This window comes from Schistocerca serialis, chromosome 4, assembly GCF_023864345.2.
Source record: "Schistocerca serialis cubense isolate TAMUIC-IGC-003099 chromosome 4, iqSchSeri2.2, whole genome shotgun sequence".
NCBI lineage: Eukaryota > Metazoa > Arthropoda > Insecta > Orthoptera > Acrididae > Schistocerca > Schistocerca serialis.
The window spans coordinates 693,705,131-693,725,931 of NC_064641.1; the positions used below are offsets into that span (position 1 = coordinate 693,705,131).

General features: G+C 44.6%; 1 protein-coding gene across 2 annotated transcripts in view; it reads right to left on the minus strand.

Annotated features, from left to right (window-relative positions):
* Positions 1-20,054, minus strand: part of LOC126473196 (collagen alpha-1(XVIII) chain-like) — a 646,928-nt gene extending 626,874 nt beyond the window's left edge. For both annotated transcript variants that reach the window (XM_050100092.1, XM_050100091.1), the window contains exon 1: positions 19,947-20,054. In XM_050100092.1, the coding sequence (XP_049956049.1) occupies positions 19,947-19,972 (26 nt within the window). In that variant the 5' untranslated portion in view covers positions 19,973-20,054. The remainder of the gene's footprint in view (positions 1-19,946) is intronic.
* Positions 20,055-20,801: the final 747 nt, after the last annotated feature.

The following is a 20,801-nucleotide window of genomic DNA, read 5'->3' on the forward strand; positions in this document are numbered from 1 at the left end:
TTGCACTTGTGGATGAGCATGTATAAAGGACTACAAGAATTCTCAGATCAAAGTTAAGTACTTGTTCTTGTCTTGTTGTAATAAAACTCATACGATTTGTTTGATTGTTTGTCTAGTGAACCGAGTATGCAGGGTTCCTAGACACAACAACAATGACCATAAGGACGTTGGTAGTATTTCCCATCGAGAGCGATCCATATTCCTCGGCAAAAACCCGGAGATGGCCACATGAGACGGCCTTTGGGGTTCAATTACTACGAGCAGATCTTCGACGAATCATGGGACAAGTCCTCGGCATTGGCCCACTGGATCTCCGAGAAGCACCTGATCTTTTGCAGCCTACACTTAGCAAGTCCAGAAGAAGGAGTTGCTCCCTTCACACAGCAAAAGATATGAAGCACTGTCTGAAAATATCTGTGCAAATACTCAAAGAGGCAACGTGCTTTAAAGTGAGTCACTGTCGTAACAGATCAATTCATGCAATACCTACGTGTTAAAATCTGTGGGGAAATGATATGGAACGATCACATAGTATGGTTCAAATGGCTCTGAGCAGTATGGGACTTAACATCTGAGGTCATCAGTCCTCTAGAACTTAGAACTACTTAAACCTAACTAACCTGCCCAAGGTAGAATTCAAACCTGCGTCCGTAGCGGTCGTGCGGTTCCAGACCGAAGCGCAAAGAACCGCTCGGCCACAGCGGCCGGCGATCACATAGTATCAGTCATGGTTAAAGCAGGTGGCAAACTAACTGCAGTTAATTGGTGGAATACTAGGGAAATGCAAACAGCCTACATAGAAGACTGCATACAAAACTCTCTTGCGACCCATCCTATAACATTGCTCAAGGATGTGGGATGCGTACGAAATAGGACTAATAGGAGATACTGAAATATACAGAGAAAGGCAATGCAATTAGTCACAGGTTTGTTCGACCCACTGTAGAAGATCACGAAGATTCTGGAACTGAACTGGTTAACGCTTTAAGTGATGAATCTAGGAATATATTACAACCCTCTACTTATCTTCCACATAGGAATCGTGAAGAGCGACAGAGGAAGATCTGCTGGCACGATTTCTGACCGCTACACTAGAAACTGAAGAGATAACAGGTGGGATGGAGAGTGTGTTCCAGAACAGGCTTCGTAGGTGCAACGTCTGTAACAACGTTGGTAGTCGCCACATCTAGCCGCTGATTTAATGCATCAATACTGTACTTACGTACAGTATGCTAGGTTCTTTTTTGTTTTGGAATAATGTAAACACGTAATGTTTAATTATTAATACAAACAAATGTGCTTTGATAAATGGATGTATCGTTGTGTTTCCTTTCGAATTGTTATCAGATAACTGTTCTGCGTCACGTCTAATTCAACACTTAAAGCTGAAGAGGACAAGTTAAACATATGAACTGAAAGCGTCGTAAACAGAAATGGTACATTTCCAGACGTTTGTTCGTATTGAAAATGTTATGTACTCCCTTCCCTCTACAAGTCATAGAAGTATGTGACGAGAATCTCCGAAAACCCTGTATAAATGATGTACGCGAACGGGCAGTTACGAGCTATGGCCACATGGATTAACTATTAACGGCAACCGAAACAGTAATTCAGGAACTTAACAGTGAAAAACCATCAAATTTATGGCATATATGAGCCTGGATGAAGAACTGTGGTGTAATGAATATTTGTCAGTAACATACATGTAAATCTAACCTCCACTTCTTTTCCCTCGTATTTCCAGAATCTGGCACATTTTATTTTGTGATTTAACACTGTGGATGGGTGTCCTTCCTGGTGACCGTCAAGGTAATTGAAGTAGCGGTGCGCGTTGGGGGGGGGGGGGGGGGGTGATGGGGCTAAGCGCCTCTCGGCTGTGAACCGTATAAACTGCCCCGTGTGAGATTGCATTTTAACTATTTCTGTACCGTATTCTATGAAGCGGATGTGTGTACCTGCTCACCATTTGCCTGAAGTAGCGTGGGAAAGTTCCAAAATAGCGTACTCAAGCTGGCCGATGAACCAGCCCACGGCTGTCACGGGTATTGGGTCTCGCGGGTTCGTTCCGGGTCGGCTCACCTCCTTGTGTCTCAAGCTAGCGCACTGCGCGTCACGCTATGTGAGCAGGTTGATAACTATCCTCCGTTAATGTTGCAAAAAATCCACGGTGTATCCTGTCGACCCAAGTGATGCTCAAGTCCATACGAAAATGGATGACCCGCTCACATATTAACAAGAAATGCTATAGTGACGTAAATCATTTGACGGCGGCCTATCAGCTTTAATTAAAATGAAACATTCTCAGATCCGCGTGTGGACAACCACAGTGTTCCACTGTATTTCTTAGAATGATACGCGGATTGTTCAAGGAGCTACTACGTGTCTGCCTGTGAGGTCGGACACGTGAGATGTGAAGCGGGCGCTAACAGAACTGAAAAGCCGCCAAAAGAATTAATATTCATTGTATACATAAATGGTACTATTAAGTTTAGGACCAGACTGCCAAGGTGATATAATTACTAACAAAGTAAGTTGACTTAAAGTGATTTTACGGTGTTTAAAACACAAGCACGTGATCAGGTCGTTTTGATTTATGGTTACACGGATTAATAACGTAACGCTTAATGGTCGCTGAAGCAGTATATTAGAAACCGGTCCTATCAAACAGTGGGCATCCATCATATTTACGGCTTATCGCAGCACGGATAGACCCTACAGAACTCCAATGTTATGAACAGAGTGGGTGTAAAAACAACAACCATAAATGCGTTTGAATTATTGTGCTAATAAAAACCGGTGAAAAATATTCTCATTTATTTGAAACTACGTAAATCACGAAATAATATGAAATAACAGTTAATAACTTCAAGCATGTCGTGATTTTAGGGACGTTGTCATTAAACATCCAAACCAGACATGACGTATTCGCTACCACCCTATCAATTCGACCGCCTAGAGCAAAACAATTAAAGATATGAAGAAAGTGCGAAGGGAAAGAGGAAGGATAAGCTTATAGTGGTCTTCGAAAGACAAACATTTGCATAGTATTGGTAGCCTATGCTTCCACCGTGGGTATTTTGTCGGTTGGTTTTCAGGTATTCTGTTTGGCGACTATCAGATTGGTAGAGCATTTCGATAAACAAAAAAGACTTTGATGTTGTTTAGTGATTAAACTGTTAGACCAACAAAAAATTAAACAGGATTCTTCGTCTGTAAATTAAAACTATATTCACTATGTGATCAAAAGTGTCCGGACACCCCCAAATAACATACGTTTTTCATATTAGGTGCATTGTGCTGCCACCTACTGCCAGGTAATTCATATCAGCGACCTCAGTAGTCATTAGACATCCAGAGAGAGCAGAATGGGGCGCTCCGCGGAACTCACAGACTTCGAACATGGTCAGGTGATTGGGAGTCACTTGTGTCATACGTCTGTACGCGAGATTTCCACACTCCTAAACATCCCTAGATCCACTATTTCCGATGTAATAGACAAGTGGAAAGGTGAAGGGACACGTACAGCACAAAAGCGTACAGGCCGACCTCGTCTGTTGGCTCACAGAGACCGCTGACAATTGAAGAGGGTCGTAATGTGTAACTGACAGACATCTATCCAGACCATCACTCAGGAATTCCAAACTGCATTACGATCCACTGAAAGTGCTATGACAGTTAGGCGGGAGGTGAGAAAACTTGCATTTCATGGTTGAGCGGCTCCTCATAAGCCACACATCACGCCAGTGAATGTCAAACGACGCCTCGCTTAGCTTAAGGAGCGTAAACATTGGACGAATGAACAGTGCAAGCACGTTGTGTGGCGTGACGAATCACGGTACACAATGTGGCGATCCGATGGCAGGGTGTGGGTATGGCGTATGTCCGGTGAACGTCATCTGCCAGCGTATGTAGTGCCAACAGTAAAATTCGGAGGCGGTGGTGTTATGGTGTGATCGTGTTTTTCATGGAGGGGGCTTGCACCCCTTGTTGCGTGGCTGTATCACAACGCCTTCTTGCTTCCCAGTGTTGAAGAGCAATTCGGAGATGGTGATTGCATCTTTCAACACGATCGAGCACCTGTTCATAATGCACGGCCTGTGTCGGAGTGGTTACACGACAATAACATCCTTGTAATGGACTGCCCTGCACAGAGTCCTGACTTGAATCATATAGAACACCTCTGCGATGTTTTGGAACGCCGACTTCGTGCCAGGCCTCACCGACTGACATCTATACCTCTCCTCAGTGCAGCACTCCGTGGAGAATGGGCTGCCATTCCCCAAGAAGGCTTCCAGCACCTGATTGAAAGTATGCCTGCGAGAGTGGAAGCTGTCATCACGGCTAAGGGTGGGCCAACACCATACTGAATTCCAACATTACCAAAGGAGGGCGCCACAAACTTGTAAGTCATTTTCAGCCAAGTGTCCGGATACTTTTGATCACGTAGTGCATGTGGTTTCCGTAGACGGCGCTTCTCTACGCATCGATAACTAATCATAAAGGGTTATGTATAATGCCGTCACACCGCAAGAGTAAGCAACCACCTGTCCGGAACTATCATTACTGTAGTTTAAAATGCAGAAAAATTTGCGTATTAAACAATGGGGAAGATAAAATCCGACAGGGACTGAACGTGATCAGTTACGTCTCACATGCACAGCTCTTGGAACTTATCCAGTATTAAATCGAACATGATTATCAAACATAAAAGATTCAATTTGTCAGCATTGTTGCTCCATTATCGATTTCGTGACGATTTACAGCCTTTGTAGAAACTGAATTCTACATCTACATCTACATCTACATGACTACTCTGCAATTCACATTTAAGTGCTTGGCAGAGGGTTCATCGAACCACAATCATACTATATCTCTACCATTCCACTCCCTAACAGCGCGCGGGAAAAACGAACACCTAAACTTTTCTGTTCGAGCTATGACTTCTCTTATTTTATTTTGGTGATCAATCCTACCTATGTAGGTTGGGCTCAACAAAATATTTTCGCATTCGGAAGAGAAAGTTGGTGACTGAAATTTCGTAAATAGATCTCGCTGCGACGAAAAATATCTTTGCTTTAATGACTTCCATCTCAATTCGCGTATCATATCTGCCACACTCTCTCCCCTATTACGTGATAATACAAAACGAGCTGCCCTTTTTTGCACCCTTTCGATGTCCTCCGTCAATCCCAACTGGTAAGGATCCCACACGGCGCAGCAATATTCTAACGAGTGTAGTGTAAGCTGTCTCTTTAGTGGACTTGTTGCATCTTCTAAGTGTCCTGCCAATGAAACGCAACCTTTGGCTCGCCTTCCCCACAATATTATCTATGTGGTCTTTCCAACTGAAGTTCTTCGTAATTTTTACACCCAGGTACTTAGTTGAATTGACAGCCTTGAGAAGTGTACTATTTATCGAGTAATCGAATTCCAACGGATTTCTTTTGGAACTCATGTGGATCACCTCACACTTTTCGTTATTTAGCGTCAACTACCACCTGCCACACCATACAGCAATCTTTTCTAAATCGCTTTGCAACTGATACTGGTCTTCGAATGATCTTACTAGACGGTAAATTACAGCATCATCTGCGAACAACCTAAGAGAACTGATCAGATTGTCACCCAGGTCATTTATATAGATCAGGAACAGCAGAGGTCCCAGGACGCTTCCATGGGGAACACCTGTTATCACTTCAGTTTTACTCGATGATTTGCCGTCTATTACTACGAACTGCGACCTTCCTGACAGGAAATCACGAATCCAGTCGCACAACTGAGACGATAGCCCATAGGCCCGCAGCTTGATTAGAAGTCGCTTGTGAGGAACGGTGTCAAAAGCTCTCCGGATTCTAGAAATACGGAATCAACTTGAGATCCCCTGTCGATAGCGGCCATTACTTCGTGCGAATAAAGAGCTAGCTGCGTTGCACAAGAACGATGTTTTCTGAAACCATGCTGATTACGTATCAATAGATCGTTCCCTTCGAGGTGATTCATAATGATTGAATACAGTATATGCTCCAAAACCCTACTGCAAACCGACGTCAATGATATAGGTCTGTAGTTCGATGGATTACTCCTACTACCCTTCTTAAACACTGGTGTGACCTGCGCAATTTTCCAATCTTTAGGTACAGATCTATCGGTGAGCGAGCGGTTGTATATGATTGCTAAGTAGGGAGCTATTGTATCAGCGTAATCTGAAAGGAACCTAATCGGTATACAATCTGGACCTGAAGACTTGCCCGTATCAAGCGATTTGAGTTGCTTCGCAACCCCTAAGGTATCTACTTCTAAGAAACTCATGGTGGCAGCTGTTCGTGTTTCAAATTCTGGAATATTCCATTCGTCTTCCCTGGTGAAGGAATTTTGGAAAACTGCGTTCAATAACTCCGCTTTAGCGGCACAGTCGTCGGTAACAGTACCATCGGCACTGCGCAGCGATGGTATTGACTGCGTCTTGCCGCTTGTGTACTTTACATACAACCAGAATTTCTTCGGATTTTCTACCAAATTTCGAGACAATGTTTCGTTGTGGAACCTATTAAAGGCATCTCGCATTGAAGTCCGTGCCAAATTTCGCGCGTCTGTAAATTTTAGCCAATCTTCGGGATTTCGCGTTCTTCAGAACTTCGCATGCTTTCGCCGTTGCCTCTGCAACAGCGTTCGGACCTGTTTTGTGTACCACGGGCAATCAGTTCCATCTCTTACCAATTTATGAGGTATGAATCTCTCAATTGCTGTTGCTACTATATCTTTGAATTTGTGCCACATCTCGTCTACATTTGCATAGTCAGTTCGGAAGGAATGGAGATTGTCTCTTAGGAAGGCTTCTAGTGACACTTTATCCGCTTTTTTAAATAAAATTATTTTGCGTTTGTTTCTGGTGGATTTGGAAAAAACGGTATTGAGCCTAGCTACAACGACCTTGTGATCAATAATCCCTGTATCTGTCATGATGCTCTCTATCAGCTCTGGATTGTTTGTGGCTAAGAGGTCAAGTGTGTTTTCGCAACCATTTACAATTCGCGTGGGTTCGTGGCCTAACTGCTCGAAATAATTTTCGGAGAAAGCATTTAGGACAACTCGGAAGATGTCTTCTGCCTACCACCGGTTTTGAACAAGTATTTTTGCCAACATATCGAGGGAAGGTTGAAGTCCCCACCAACTATAACCGTATGAGTGGGGTATTTATTTGTTACGAGACTCAAATTTTCTCTGAACTGTTCAGCAACTATATCATCGGAGTCTGGGGGTCGGTGGAAGGAGCCAATTATTAACTTAGTTCGGCTGTTAAGTATAACCTCCATCCATACCAATTCGCACGGAGTATCTACTTCGACTTCACTACAAGATAAACCACTACTGACAGACACAAACACTCCACCACCAATTCTGCCTAATCTATCTTTCCTGAACATCGTCTGAGACTTTGTAAAAATTTCCGCAGAACTTATTTCAGGCTTTAGCCAGCTTTCTGTACCTATAACGATATCAGCTTCTGTGCTTTCTGTTAGCGCTTGAAGCTCAGGGACTTTCCCAGCACAACAACAACAATTTATAACTACAATTCCGACTGTTCCTTGATCCAAGCACGTCCTGTATTTGCCATGCACCCTTTGAGATTGCAGCCCATCCCGTACTTTCCCGAGGCCTTCTAATCTAAAAAACCGCCCAGTCTACGCCACACAGCCTCCGCTACCCGTGTAGCCGCCAGCTGAGTGTGGTGAACTCCTGACCTATTCAGCGGAACCCGAAACCCCACCACCCTATGGCGCAAGTCAAGGAATCTGCAGCCAACACGGTCGCAAAACCGTCTGAGCCTCTGATTCAGACCCTCCACCCGGCTCTGCACCAAAGGTCCGCAGTCGGTTCTGTCAACGATGCTGCAGATGGTGAGCTCTGACTTCATCTCGTAAGCAAGACCGGCAGCCTTCACCAAATCAGATAGCCGATGAAATCCAGAGAGAATTTCCTCAGATCCATAGCGACACACGTCATTAGTGCCGACATGTGCCACCACCTGCAGCTGGCTGCAGCGTGTGCTCCTCATGGCATCCGGAAGGACCCTTTCCACATCAGGAATGACTCCACCCAGAATGCACACGGAGTGCACACTGAATTTCTTCCCCTCCTTAGCCGCCATATCCCTAAGGGGCCCCATTACGCGCCCAACTACCAATAAACCCACCCTCTGTGATTGCCCGGACCTTGAAGGCTGAGAATCATCCTCTGAAACAGGGCAGGCAGCTGCATCTGGCTCAGCCAGAGACAGTGCCTGAAATCTGTTTGTCAGACGCACCGGGGAGGCTTTCTGATCAGCCTCCGGGGACGTCTTTCGCTGCCTGCCACGCCTTGGAACAACCTCCCAATAAACCACAGGCGAGGGCTCAGCCCCACTGCGGGCAGCAACCGGGGCAACCACAGCGGCAGACCGATCTGGGGACAGACGGGAAGAGGTTGACATCCCCGTGATACCCAAGTCCGCCTCCCCACAGTGGTGCCCATTGGCAACAGCCTCGAGCTGCGCGACCGAAGTCAGTGCCGCTTGCAGCTGTGAGCGAAGGGATGCCAACTCAGCCCTCATCCGAACACAGCAATCACAGTCCCTGTCGATTCTAATCGATGTTGAACAACAGTTACTGAAACACGAGTCTGTGCCTAGATAACGCAAGGGAAACACGCAAAGAATGTATTAACTAACCTTTACAAATGCCTAACGACTGCGCTACAATCTGCCTGAATTTACGAATATAGTAACTAAAACTCGAAATTACACCTCCTATACGAAACTCACACGCAATTTAAATAAGAATCTACTATTCAGGTACTAAGGCGCGATGCTACAACTCTCAAATACTATAATACGCCCGAAATTTATGAATTAAACAATGAAAGTACCCAAAAACACGCAAAGAAATTAAGAATTAAACTATGCAACAAATAAGTAAGCTAGGGGTATACGACTTGCTGCTGCAGCTGCTAATCCAACGGCGGCAGGGAGCACACTGGCTGTGACCAACCGACACTGGCCGTTCAAAACAAAAACAGAAGATAGACGACTACGCGAATTTACACTATTCAGGTACTAAGGCGCGATGCTACAACTCTCAAATACTATAATACGCCCGAAATTTAAGAATTAAACAATGCAAGTACCCAAAAACACGCAAAGAAATTAAGAATTAAACTATGTAACAAATAAGTAAGTTAGGGGTATACGACTTGCTGCTGCAGCTGCTAATCCAACGGCGGCAGGGAATATGTAATTCCGTAGTCGCTACTTGCGTAGCATTTATGGCGATCGTATCCAAATTGAGAGGGAGAGAGGAGGGGTGGGGAGAGAGAGAGAGACAGACGGGGAGAGAGAGACAAAGAGTGAGAGAGGAGTTGCGGAATGTTTTGAAACTCGTACTTTGATACCCCTCCGCGTCGACAAGCGTCCGTATAGAGTGTAGGCCCGGTAGAGACAATATATCGCAAAAACATTCTGATCGACTGTATCAGTACACCCCTACCAAATGCGGAATTGGCCATTGGATGTAATGAGAGGCAGACTCTCGCGGCGTTTGAAAGGAAACGGGGAATACTGTGTTGTCAATAGAGAAGCAGTAAAATCAGAATGGGTCGGTCATGAGAGCCCAGTGACTAGTCACTGGGTGTGACCTCGGTAACAAATCCATCGGGGACATTTCAATCCATCTAAAGCTGCCCAAGTCGACCGTTGGAGATGTGACTGTGAAGTGGAAAGGTGAAGGAACAACCACAGTTAAGCCGAGACAAGGCAGACACCTTATGTACTGACGGACAGACACCGTCGAGCACTGCGGAGGGTGTTTGTAAAAAAATCCTACAAAATCAGTGAAAAGAATCACTCGTGAGTTCCAAAGTGCTACAGCCAGTCCAGCTATCACAATGGCTGTGCATATGGAGTTAAAAATGGGATACAATGGCCGAGGAACTCCTCATAAGCCATACATCTCGGTAGCCAGTGCCACGTCACGCATAATATTGCGTAAAGAGTAACGCCACTGGACAATGCGTGGCTGTAGTGATGAAGCACGCTGTACCCTCTGGCAATCCGCTGGGAGGGTTGGGGTTTGTCGAATTCATCGAGAATATAACCAGCTACCATACGCAATGCACGGAGGAGATGATGTTACGCTATGGGGGTAGCTAGGATGTGATGCCCTTGCTACGCCCAAGAACCCGGTAAATGCGGAATGATGTAGCATGCTTCTTAGCATTATGTACTCCGTAGAGTAGACGAACAGTTCGGAGACGACGATTGTATCAGCAAGACAGTGGACCCTGTCATAAAGCAGCCTGCCCAGAGTACCGACTTGAACACAATGGAACACCTTTGGGATGAGTTGGAACATCGACTTCGCTCCAGACAACAGCCTCCAACTGCCTTCTCTGGTTTTGGCTATTGAAGAAGAGTGGGCTACGATTCCTCCACAGACATTCAAGCACCTCATTGAAAGTATTCCCAACAGACTTCAAGTTGTTATAAGGGCGAAGGGTGGACACACTTCATATTAATGTCCGCAACTAGCTGTCCAGATACTTTTCATGAAATAGGTGTATGCTTAGGACATGGTCTTGAAGTAAGATTTTGAGGTGGTAAGTTCCTGTGGGACCCAACTGCTGAGGCCATCGGTCCCTAGGCTTACCCACTACGTAATCTAAGGACAACACACACACCCATGCCCGAGGGAGAACTCGAACCTCCGACGCGGCGACCTGCGCGAACCGTGGCAAGGCGCCTGAGACCGCGCGGCAACCCCGCGCGGCCTTGAAGTAAGATTATTGAGTTTCAACGTAAATATTCCTTCAATGATCTTTTTTGTTATGTTTTGATTAAAAATTTTATTTTAGTGCACGTGGTAAATTCCGTAGGTTTATCAGAAAAACCTGTCATGGCTGAGCAGATTTAGGACAGGACGGGCCCATGTGTAGCATTACAATCCGTATGTGGGCAGAAACTGGCGAGGGACTGAGACAGTGGTTACTACGCTGGACTTGTGATATGGAGGAACGGGATTCGAACCCCATTCCGACTACAAAGATTTACGTTTTCCTGGGTTTCCGTACATGCTTTAATTAAGTGCTGGCATGTGTGCTTCGAAAACAACGAAGTCGATTTCTTTCCCCACTCTTGCTGTACACAAGCACCACGTAATAAGGGGCACATGATACTCTCATCTTCCTTCGAATCGCTGCGGACGTAAACGGTTGTGCGAGCCATTTACGCGCTTAAATGCGCGTTTCGTAATTGACTATCAATCTGCTTGTTGCCCACGATTCTCACAAAAACGTAAATGACACAACGAGAAAATAAAAGATGCATAGAAGACCTTTAGTTATAGGAGAAGCTTCAAGTTAACGAAGAATCGGGAGACATGAAATTCAGTTACATGCTACACTTTATACAGAATGGCAGTAAGGTAATTCCGTTTAGTATTTGTGTGTAAATTATTTGCGTGACCATTAATTTCAACTGGAGCCATGAAGAAGTGTCCAGGCAAGTAATACATCTGTATCATCTTCACTTAAAGTGTTTGGTCTACGGTTCATTCCAGCTGATAAGTTGATTCTCCTCGGCAGATCAAGGGCAACATTAATCATCACACTGCCTCTGATGACTATTTTTAGCGAGCACGTGAATTATGCTGCCCTGCTTGTTTCGAGGAAGCTTCTAATTTTGCTCTACGACCGTGGAAATTTAGTGTTTAGAATACGTCTTAAGAGGTACCGGTTTACGATATTGTGACTTCTGTATCGGAATCATTCTCTACAATCGGAAAATGATACACTGTCTTTCACTGAACAGAAAAAGTGTATGTAACGTTCATATGTCTAAAATATTATATTAATAACCAAACTGGTTATGTGGATCTGAGCTCTGGAAACTGGTTTCTACAAACAGATATTGTTGTTGTTGTTGTGCTCTTCAGTCCTGAGACTGATTTGATGCAGCTCTCCGTGCTACTCTATCCTGTGCAAGCTTCTGCATCTCCCAGGACCTGCTGCAACCTACATCCTTCCGAATCTGCTTAGTGTATTCATCTCTTGGTCTCCCTCTACGATTTTTACCCTCCACGCTGCCCTACAATACTAAATTGGTGATCCCTTGATGCCTCAGAACATGTCCTACCAACCGATCCCTTCTTCTGGTCAAGTTGTGCCACAAACTTCTCTTCTCCCCAATCCTATTCAATACTTCCTCATTAGTTATGTGATCTACCCATCTAATCTTCAGCATTCTTCTGTAGCACCACATTTCGAAAGCTTCTATTCTCTTCTTGTCCAGACTATTTATCGTCCATGTTTCACTTCCGTACATGGCTACACTCCATACAAATACTTTCAGAAATGACTTTCTGACACTTAAATCTATACTCGATGTTAACAAATTTCTCTTCTTCAGAAACGCTTTCCTTGCCATTGCCAGTCTACATTTTATATCCTCTCTACTTCGACCATCATCAGTTATTTTGCTCCCCAAATAGCAAAACTCCTTTACTACTTTAAGTGTCTCATTTCCTAATCTAATTTCCTCAGCATCACTCGACTTAATTGTTAATGGTTGAGAAATGTCACACATGGCGAGGCTAATTATTCCCTGTCTTTGCATTAGAGATAGAGAGATTTTCATCACTGGAACCTTAACGTAATCTAGTCTTCCAGTCTCCATATCAGCAAGCAAATACTGCCACACGATAATATAAACATTAACACTGCAGTTTTAGAAAAAGGGTGTGTCAGAAATACTTTTCCAAACTTTGAGGACGCTTTTTTCACACCAAACAAGAAAAAAGGCTCATCTAAACCGTCCAGTCATACTACGTTTTAGAGTTATTAATGAACGAACGTTTTATATAGTTCTCAAGCCACAAACTCGTAACAAATTTTCAAATTGGTCTCCGTTTTAATCTACATTCGCATATACTTGCAGTATCATGGTTTGATGCAACATTTGAAAGCCACACAATGTTTTCGCTGGCTTCCGTAACACATCGTGAAGCATCTCTGCATTAGGAATGTCTAACAGATAAACTAAAATGATATATACACAGGGAGTCTCTCCTAAGAATCGTCAGGCGCCTTTTCTCTAGTGTTTCGTCAGACATTTGCAATTTCGTGTTTACAGTGTGTAGCTGGAATCAACTCAAATGAACACTGCTCATCAAGTCTTTCATGTAACGCCCATTGTCAACGAAAACCGTCGGTTTGTATCCCATTACAAATAAAACGATTTTTATATCGGGATTTTGCGTGACCGTTCCATAGATCGGTCCAAAATTAGTCTAGTGCGATATTCGTTTTACTGGTATGTATTAACAGGTAAAGTAAAACACGAAGAATAGCCAGCACTCCAGTACCGACAGCACTGCCCTGTCCTGGGCGGACTGCTACCGCTATGCAACAAGCTCAGGCGCTGTTGGAGTACTCGTTATTCTTCGTGTTTTACTTTACCTATTAATACATATCAGTAAAACGAATATCGCAGTAGACTAATTTGGGACCATTTTATCGATTGTTTTCTACGTCTTCAGGCCACAAGTGGCCCATCGGGGCCATCCGACCGCCGTGTCATCCTCAGATGAGGATGCGGGTAGGAGGGGCGTGTGGTCAGCACACCGCTCTCCCGGTCGTTATGATGGTTTTCTGTGACCGGAGCCGCTACTATTCGGTCAAGTAGCAACTTAATTGGCATCACGAGGCTGAGTGCACCCCGAAAAATGGTCACACATCCAAGTTCCGGCCACGCCCGACGGCACTTAACTTCGGTGATCTGACGGGAACTGGTGTATTCACTGCGGCAAGGCCGTTGCTACTTTGTCGAGTGGGCACGTAAAATTCCGCTTTAAAAATAATTTTGTTTATAGCACGAAAGAAACCGACGCTTTCGGTCCACATTGGACATCGCATAAAAGACGTGATGAGCAGTTTTCTGTGGGTTGACTCCAGCTACACACTGTAAACACGAAATTGCAAATATTTGCCGAAGCGCCAGAGAAAAGGCGACTGATGGCTTTTAGGAGAGACGCCCGGTTTATATCGTAGATATCATCCCTTGTATCGCGAATAATGTGTCTGAAATGTGCAGGAATCCCACTGTTCAGCTTATTCTCAGCGTCACATTCTGTAGCTCCTGGTAGAATGGTGTGAACGGTCATTGAAAACAATATACGTTAGACGGTCTGGGAGAATATACACATCTACTAGCCTGTCATCTCTAATTCCAGTCCACATATTCATCTAAACGTATTGCTTTTGTCTAACCTGATTTGTGCCAGAAGGATTTTCATCCGTCCTCATGTTGGTTTTCAAAATTTGTAATTTCATTTCTTTCATATATTGCCTCGCGTGCGAACGTGATCGAAGAAATATAAATGAGGCTGGCATGTTATTCAAACAAATCATCGGTAAACGATCTCCTCGAGATTGACAACCGTGAATTAAAAGACCTTGAACTTGTTGAACATGATACGATTACGTGAACTACCCACGGAATACGGTCGACGTCGTAGTATGAGATATGTCATATGCTCTAGCAAGTGTCGTTGACATATGCCCCGATCTCCTTCGACAGTCTGCAAAATGCGTTGTTTCTGGTTAGACGTACAAATCTATTTTGCTCTACTTCTACGGCTATATCTACATCTATTGTACTACTCTGGAATTCATACTTAAGTGTTTGGCAAATAATTCACAGCAGCACTTTATTTCTCGACCGTTTCTCTCTCGAATAGCATGTGCAAAAACGAACGCCTAAATCTTTCCGTGCAAGGTCTGATTTCCCTTATTTTACTAATGGTCATTTCTCTAGATGTAGGCTGCAGTCCACAAAATATTTTAACATCCGGAGACCATTGCAGTTTCGTGAAAAGCTGTCGTCTCATCATAGAACACCATTGTTTTAATGATTTCCACCCCAACTCGCGTATTATAACCGTGATATTCTCTCCCCTACTTCGCGATAATACAAAAAAAGGTGCCTTTCTTTCAACTTTTTGAAGTTTTCCGTCAATCCTATCTTACAGTCCTCACAGCTTCACTTCTGCCAGTATGAAGTCTCCTACCTTCCAAACTTTGCAGAAGCTCTCCTGCGAACCTTGCAGAACTAGCACTCCTGGACGAAAGGATATTGCGCAGACATGGCTTAGCCGCAGCCTGGGGGACTTTCCAGAATAAGATTTTCAGTCTGCAGCGGATGTGCGCTGATATGACGGTAGAGCACACTCCGCGGCAGAGTGAAAATCTCATTCTGAAAACATCCCCCAGGCTGTGGCTAAGCCATGTCTGCGCAATATCCTTTCTTTCAGGAGTGCTAGTACTGCAAGGTTCGCAGGAGAGCTTCTGTAAAGTTTGGAAAGTAGGAGACTTCATACTGGCAGAAGTGAAGCTGTGAGAACGGGGCGTGAGTCGTGCTTGGGTAGATCAGTTGGCAGAGCACTTGCCCGCGAAAGGCAAAGGTCCCGATTTCGAGTCTCGGTCCGGGTACACAGTTTTAATCTGACAGGAAGTTTCATATCAACGCACACTCTGCTGCACAGTGAAAATCTCATCCTACTTCTAAGTTACTCATGTTGGCAGCTATTCTAGATTTGGATTATGGAATATTTTTTACATCTTCTTTGCTGGACAAATTTCGGGAAACCGCGTATAGCAAATCCATTTCAGCAGCGCTGTCATCGGTAACATTACCATTCGCGCAATGGACGTGTTGATTGTGTATTGCCGCTGGTATAAAAAGAAAACTGGGTTGCTACGGATGCTGTCTCTGCAATGCGACTATATACAACAAGAAAGATAAAGGAAACTTGGCTTACTTTCAAAAATGGTTCAAATGGCTCTGAGCACTATGGGACAACTTCTGAGGTCATCAGTCCCCTAGAACTTTGAACTACTTAAACCTAACTAACCTAAGGACATCACACACCTCCATGCCCGAGGCAGGATTCGAACCTGCGACCGTAGCGGTCACGCGTTTCCAGACTGTAGCGCCTAGAACCGCTCGGCCACACCGGCCGGCTGGCTTACTTTCGTCTCCCTGTAACCGCTAAGACCCACCGAGCCTCCAGTCCAATAATAAGTCATATTTGTCTGCTCATGAAAACAATATCCAGTAAGGTTACTAATACTGCTTGTCAAGTTATTACAAGAGCGGTCAAACAACGTTGGATTGACGAAGGTGCTCTTTGGAATTGAAATGCCTGCTCCTAATTTGTAATTGATAAGTTAAGCCAACACATGATGCTTATGGCACATAGGAAACCAGCGATCTTCATTTCACGGAGTGAAAGTTTTGAGAACTTTTAATTCTTTAAGGACTCGCCCAAATTTATTCTCTCCATAGTATATCGCGCGTAAGGCCATAAGAAGAGACGATATACAGGGTGAAAAAAACTACTTGTACAAAATTTTAGTGTTTCGAGGAGAGAAGCGGAAACATTTTTTTATGGGAAAAACGTCTCAGGTGCACTGTTTCCTCACTAAGGGTCCATGAAGGAGTTGCGGCAAGTGACATGAACAGTGTTTTAGAGATGTTGCTGGAAATGTCCCCTGTTTCCATTAATGCATGAGTGGCATCTGCATGCTAACGATTATGTAACGCGCAAGGAACAACCAGGTGTTTCCCGAATAATGGCTGCAGCTTCTGCCAAACGGGCTACCAGCTTTTCTGGACTGTCTGTCGGTATCTAGTATACCGGACCATTCATCACCTTAGCACAAAAAGAAATTCATATGAGGTCAGCAACGCCTCTGAAACAATATTCATAACACGGCAGTTCGAATATCTCCACTGAATGCCAATAGCGTCAAAACCTTCCTGGACACGTAGCGTGGAAACGTTGGACCTGTGACATTTTCGGCACTTAAAGATGTTTTTCTTTTTATCATCTCTAAATACTCCAAAATTTTGAATACGTTGTTTTCTGCACCCTATATTTATTGGTGTTTTGCAAATAAGTAGTACTACATTAGTGTATACTGACATAAAGTTATTTTGATCAAACTAAAGTGTTAAGGGTGACATAATTTTGATTCCTCCCGTTTCTCTCGATGTTCGAGGCTTTATCGTGAAAAACGTACAACTTTACGCTACAAAGTATTGGCCATCCCTGGCCACTACTTTCTCCCTTCTTTCGGACATTGTAGGAATCCTGCGGCGGAAGAACTGGGCGTCTTTTGCGGAGGTCCAATTTTACTCCTTCTCATATGACCGGAAGTACTGAACAGCCACGCCGTGTGCCATTGATCAGAAAAGATAGTAGTCAGAGGGAGCAAGGTCTGGAGAATACGGCGGGTGGGGCAGGACTTACCATTTCATCGTTTCCAAGTATGTTTTGACGGGTTCAAATACCAGCGGTCAAGCACTGTCATGCTGCAAAATCACCTTTTCCTGTCTGTCGCTGTATTGTGTTCGTTTGTCTTTCAGTGCTATGCTCAAACGCATGGATTGCTATCTATATCGATCTTCTGTGATTGTTTCCATCGGTTTCAGCAGCTTCGGAAAACCTTCTCTCTTCCGCCGCCACATCGGTGTTAGGCGTGCAAATCACAGTGCTTGAAGCGTTGAATCTATTCTCTGAGCGTTCTTGCACCCAGCATTCTATGAGCCTCATCCACAGCTTTCTTTCTGTTAAAGCAGAAAACTAAAACTTCCGGCATATGACGAGAACTGGGCTCATAAGTTGACATATTCAATCGAGAGTAACTTTATGATGCTATCACAAATCGACTAGTATTTTGATGGCGTTGTTTCCACAAATGCCCAAGCTTACTGTATGACACCACCTGCACCACCACTTGCAGCTACTGCCATCTATTGCAAAACGACGGCAACAGAGTTGTAGACTTAATAATTAAAGAGCAAAAAATAAGCTCCACCTATGACCTTCGCTTTGATTTGTACGCTACACAAATTCACGGTTTTGATGCTACCTCGCAAACACTTTGAGGCTCTCCAGTCCCTTGATACGCACCTATGCGGCTAACCCTAAGATATTAGATGCCCTCCGTCTGTTACGCATCTCAGCACTACACGAGCCTTCGTGCGACCGCGTGGGCTGACAAGATAACAGCGAGCAGCTCATGTACACGGCCATACTCACAGCCAACTTTCCCGCGCTTCTTTTGCGAGTGACAAATAAGTACGCGAAGTGTCCCCTGTCGTGTCTTTAAACTTTTCTGTATTGTTTATATGTGGATATAATATCACACGAAGTAATTTTGGGCAACTACAGAAACCCAAATACAAATGGCTGATCGCGGGTTTGAACCCCAATCTCGCGAATAAAAGTGTAGTGTTTCAACCAATTCGACAGCTTGCACAGTTAAAAGTAGAAGACTGGAAGTTTGATTTTTCTCCTAATTACTTTGTATGACGTATAAGAGCACTTCATGTCAGATTAGTAATGTTAGTACTGGATATAAAGCTTAAAAGTTTGCGCAAAATCAGAATCCATTTTGCACGCTCGCTACATAATCATTTCATTGTTCATGTTATATATTAAGCCGGCCGGTGTGGCCGAGCGGTTCTAGGCGCTTTAATCTGGAACCGCGCGACCGCTACGGTCGCAGGTTCGAATCCTGCCTCGGGCATGGATGTGTGTGATGTCCTTAGGTTAGTTAGGTTTAAGTAGCTCTAGGTTCTAGGGGACTGGTGACCTCAGATGTTAAGTCCCATAGTGCTCAGAGCCATTTTTTTGTTATATATTAATGGCATGGCAGATAACAGTAATGTCAGACATTTCGCAGGTTATGGTACTGTCTATAATGATCTGAGAAGCTTACACACATATCCCATCAGATCCAGATCAGATTTCAAAATAGTGGAAAGTTTGAGAAATTGATTTAAATATTTAAAAAAATGTATGACTATAGCTGATTCTCTAATCTCACACTAGATTTACAATTTGCGGGAATATGAAACTGAAAGATCACTTGGACTCAGTCGTGGGAAGAAGATGTGGCAGAGTGCGGTTCATTGGTAGGATACTAGGAAAATTCAATCAGTGAGTCAAAATTTCGAGAATCAACTTGCTCTCCGCTACATGTGTTGAGCGAAAATACCGTGAAAGCTTAAGTAGAGATACTGGAGATCAGACGGAGAATAACCAACAGTCGTTCTCCACGTGACCCATTCGCGACTGAAAGAGTAAGGGGGAAAGTGAAAGTGAGTCAACGTTACCTGCGGGGTGTAAACGTAAACATGGTATCTACAAAGGAGGCGGATTACAAATGACCCGTGTGACCAACAGTAGACTATTGCTGAACTGTTTGGGTCCCATTCGAAATAGGAGTAACAGTGGGTATTGAAAATTTAGAAAGAAGGGCAGCACGGTTGGTCTCAGGTTTGTTTCACTCACGGGAGAACTTTGCGGGAACGCTGAAAAACCGAATAGGCGGGTGTTTGGAGATAACGTCAACTGTACCACGAAAGCCTGCTTATAAACTTTCATGAAACCGTAGTAAGTATCGAAGGTAAGATTGGCTGGTTCAAATGGCTCTGAGCACTACGCGACTTAACTTCTGAGGTCATCAGTCGCCTAGAACTTAGAACTAATTATACCTAACTGACCTAAGGAGATCACACACATCCATGCTCGAGGCAGGATTCGAAACTGCGACCGTAGAGGTCGCTCGGTTCCAGACTGTAGCGCCTAGAACAGCACGGTCACTCCGGCCGGCGAAGGTAAGATTAATCACACCATACACAGAGGCAATGAAGCAGTCATTCCTTCCGCGCTCCATACGTGAATGGTACAGGAAGAATCCTTAAGACATGGTACGATTGGAAATACTCTCCACCATGTGCTTCCCGGCGTTTTGCAGACTATGGACATGGATATAGCTGACTTGGCCGCTACGAATCGCACCACCGCTGCAATCTGACAACTTATCTGGCAGGCGTCTGCTCGACTCACCCGTGGCGTCCGGCGGCTGCCGCCATGGCGGCAGTGAGTCTCTCGTCGCCCGTCGCACTGGGAGCAGAGCAGCTGACTGCTGGTACGTCTGCTCGCTGCCGCGCCGACACCGCTACTGCCTCAGACAGGCTCTGCTGCAGCTGCCGCGCCTGGCCCCCGCAACGTAGGCAACACACCACACACCGCGTCCCCTCGTACCGGCACGCCCACCTCCGTCTCCTCCCCGCTGGAAGTACTCTGTCGCTACAACACTCGTGAGAAGCATTCCCGTGTTAATTTTAGCAGAGTGGTCAGCTCGTCTAACTTCCATGCAGCGGGCCCGGGTTCGATCCCCGGCTGGATCGGAGACTTTCCTCTCTTAGGGACTGGGTGCCGTGTTGTCCTCATCATGATTTCATCATAATCGACACGCAAGTCGCTCAGTTTGGCGTCAGTTGAAAAGACTTACAACTCGGTAGTCGAATTGCCCCAGGTGGGGCCTCGTGGCTATCAATGTCATACGATCATTTCACTTCATTTTCGCTTTAATTAGGGAAATTTCAAAATACTGCAACCCCATTCAGAAAAAAATTAGTAAAAATCACGAGACGAAAGATTATTCACACATTTTCTTAAGTGTTAATCCGACAACTGGTTGGCAGCAATTCTTCTTCAAAACTTCTTTCTGTTGTCTGTTTGTCTCTTCAATTTCTCATGCGAAGCGTATCCTACATCACAGCTGATCTGTTTGGAGCAAGGCAGTCTACCTTTCCTTCTCTTGCCTCGAATAATTAATTCTTTTTCATCGGCCAGGAAAGATATTGTTTTGGTGCAGCTGGCCATAGTGTTGGTAGCAGAGATCTTGCTTCACATACT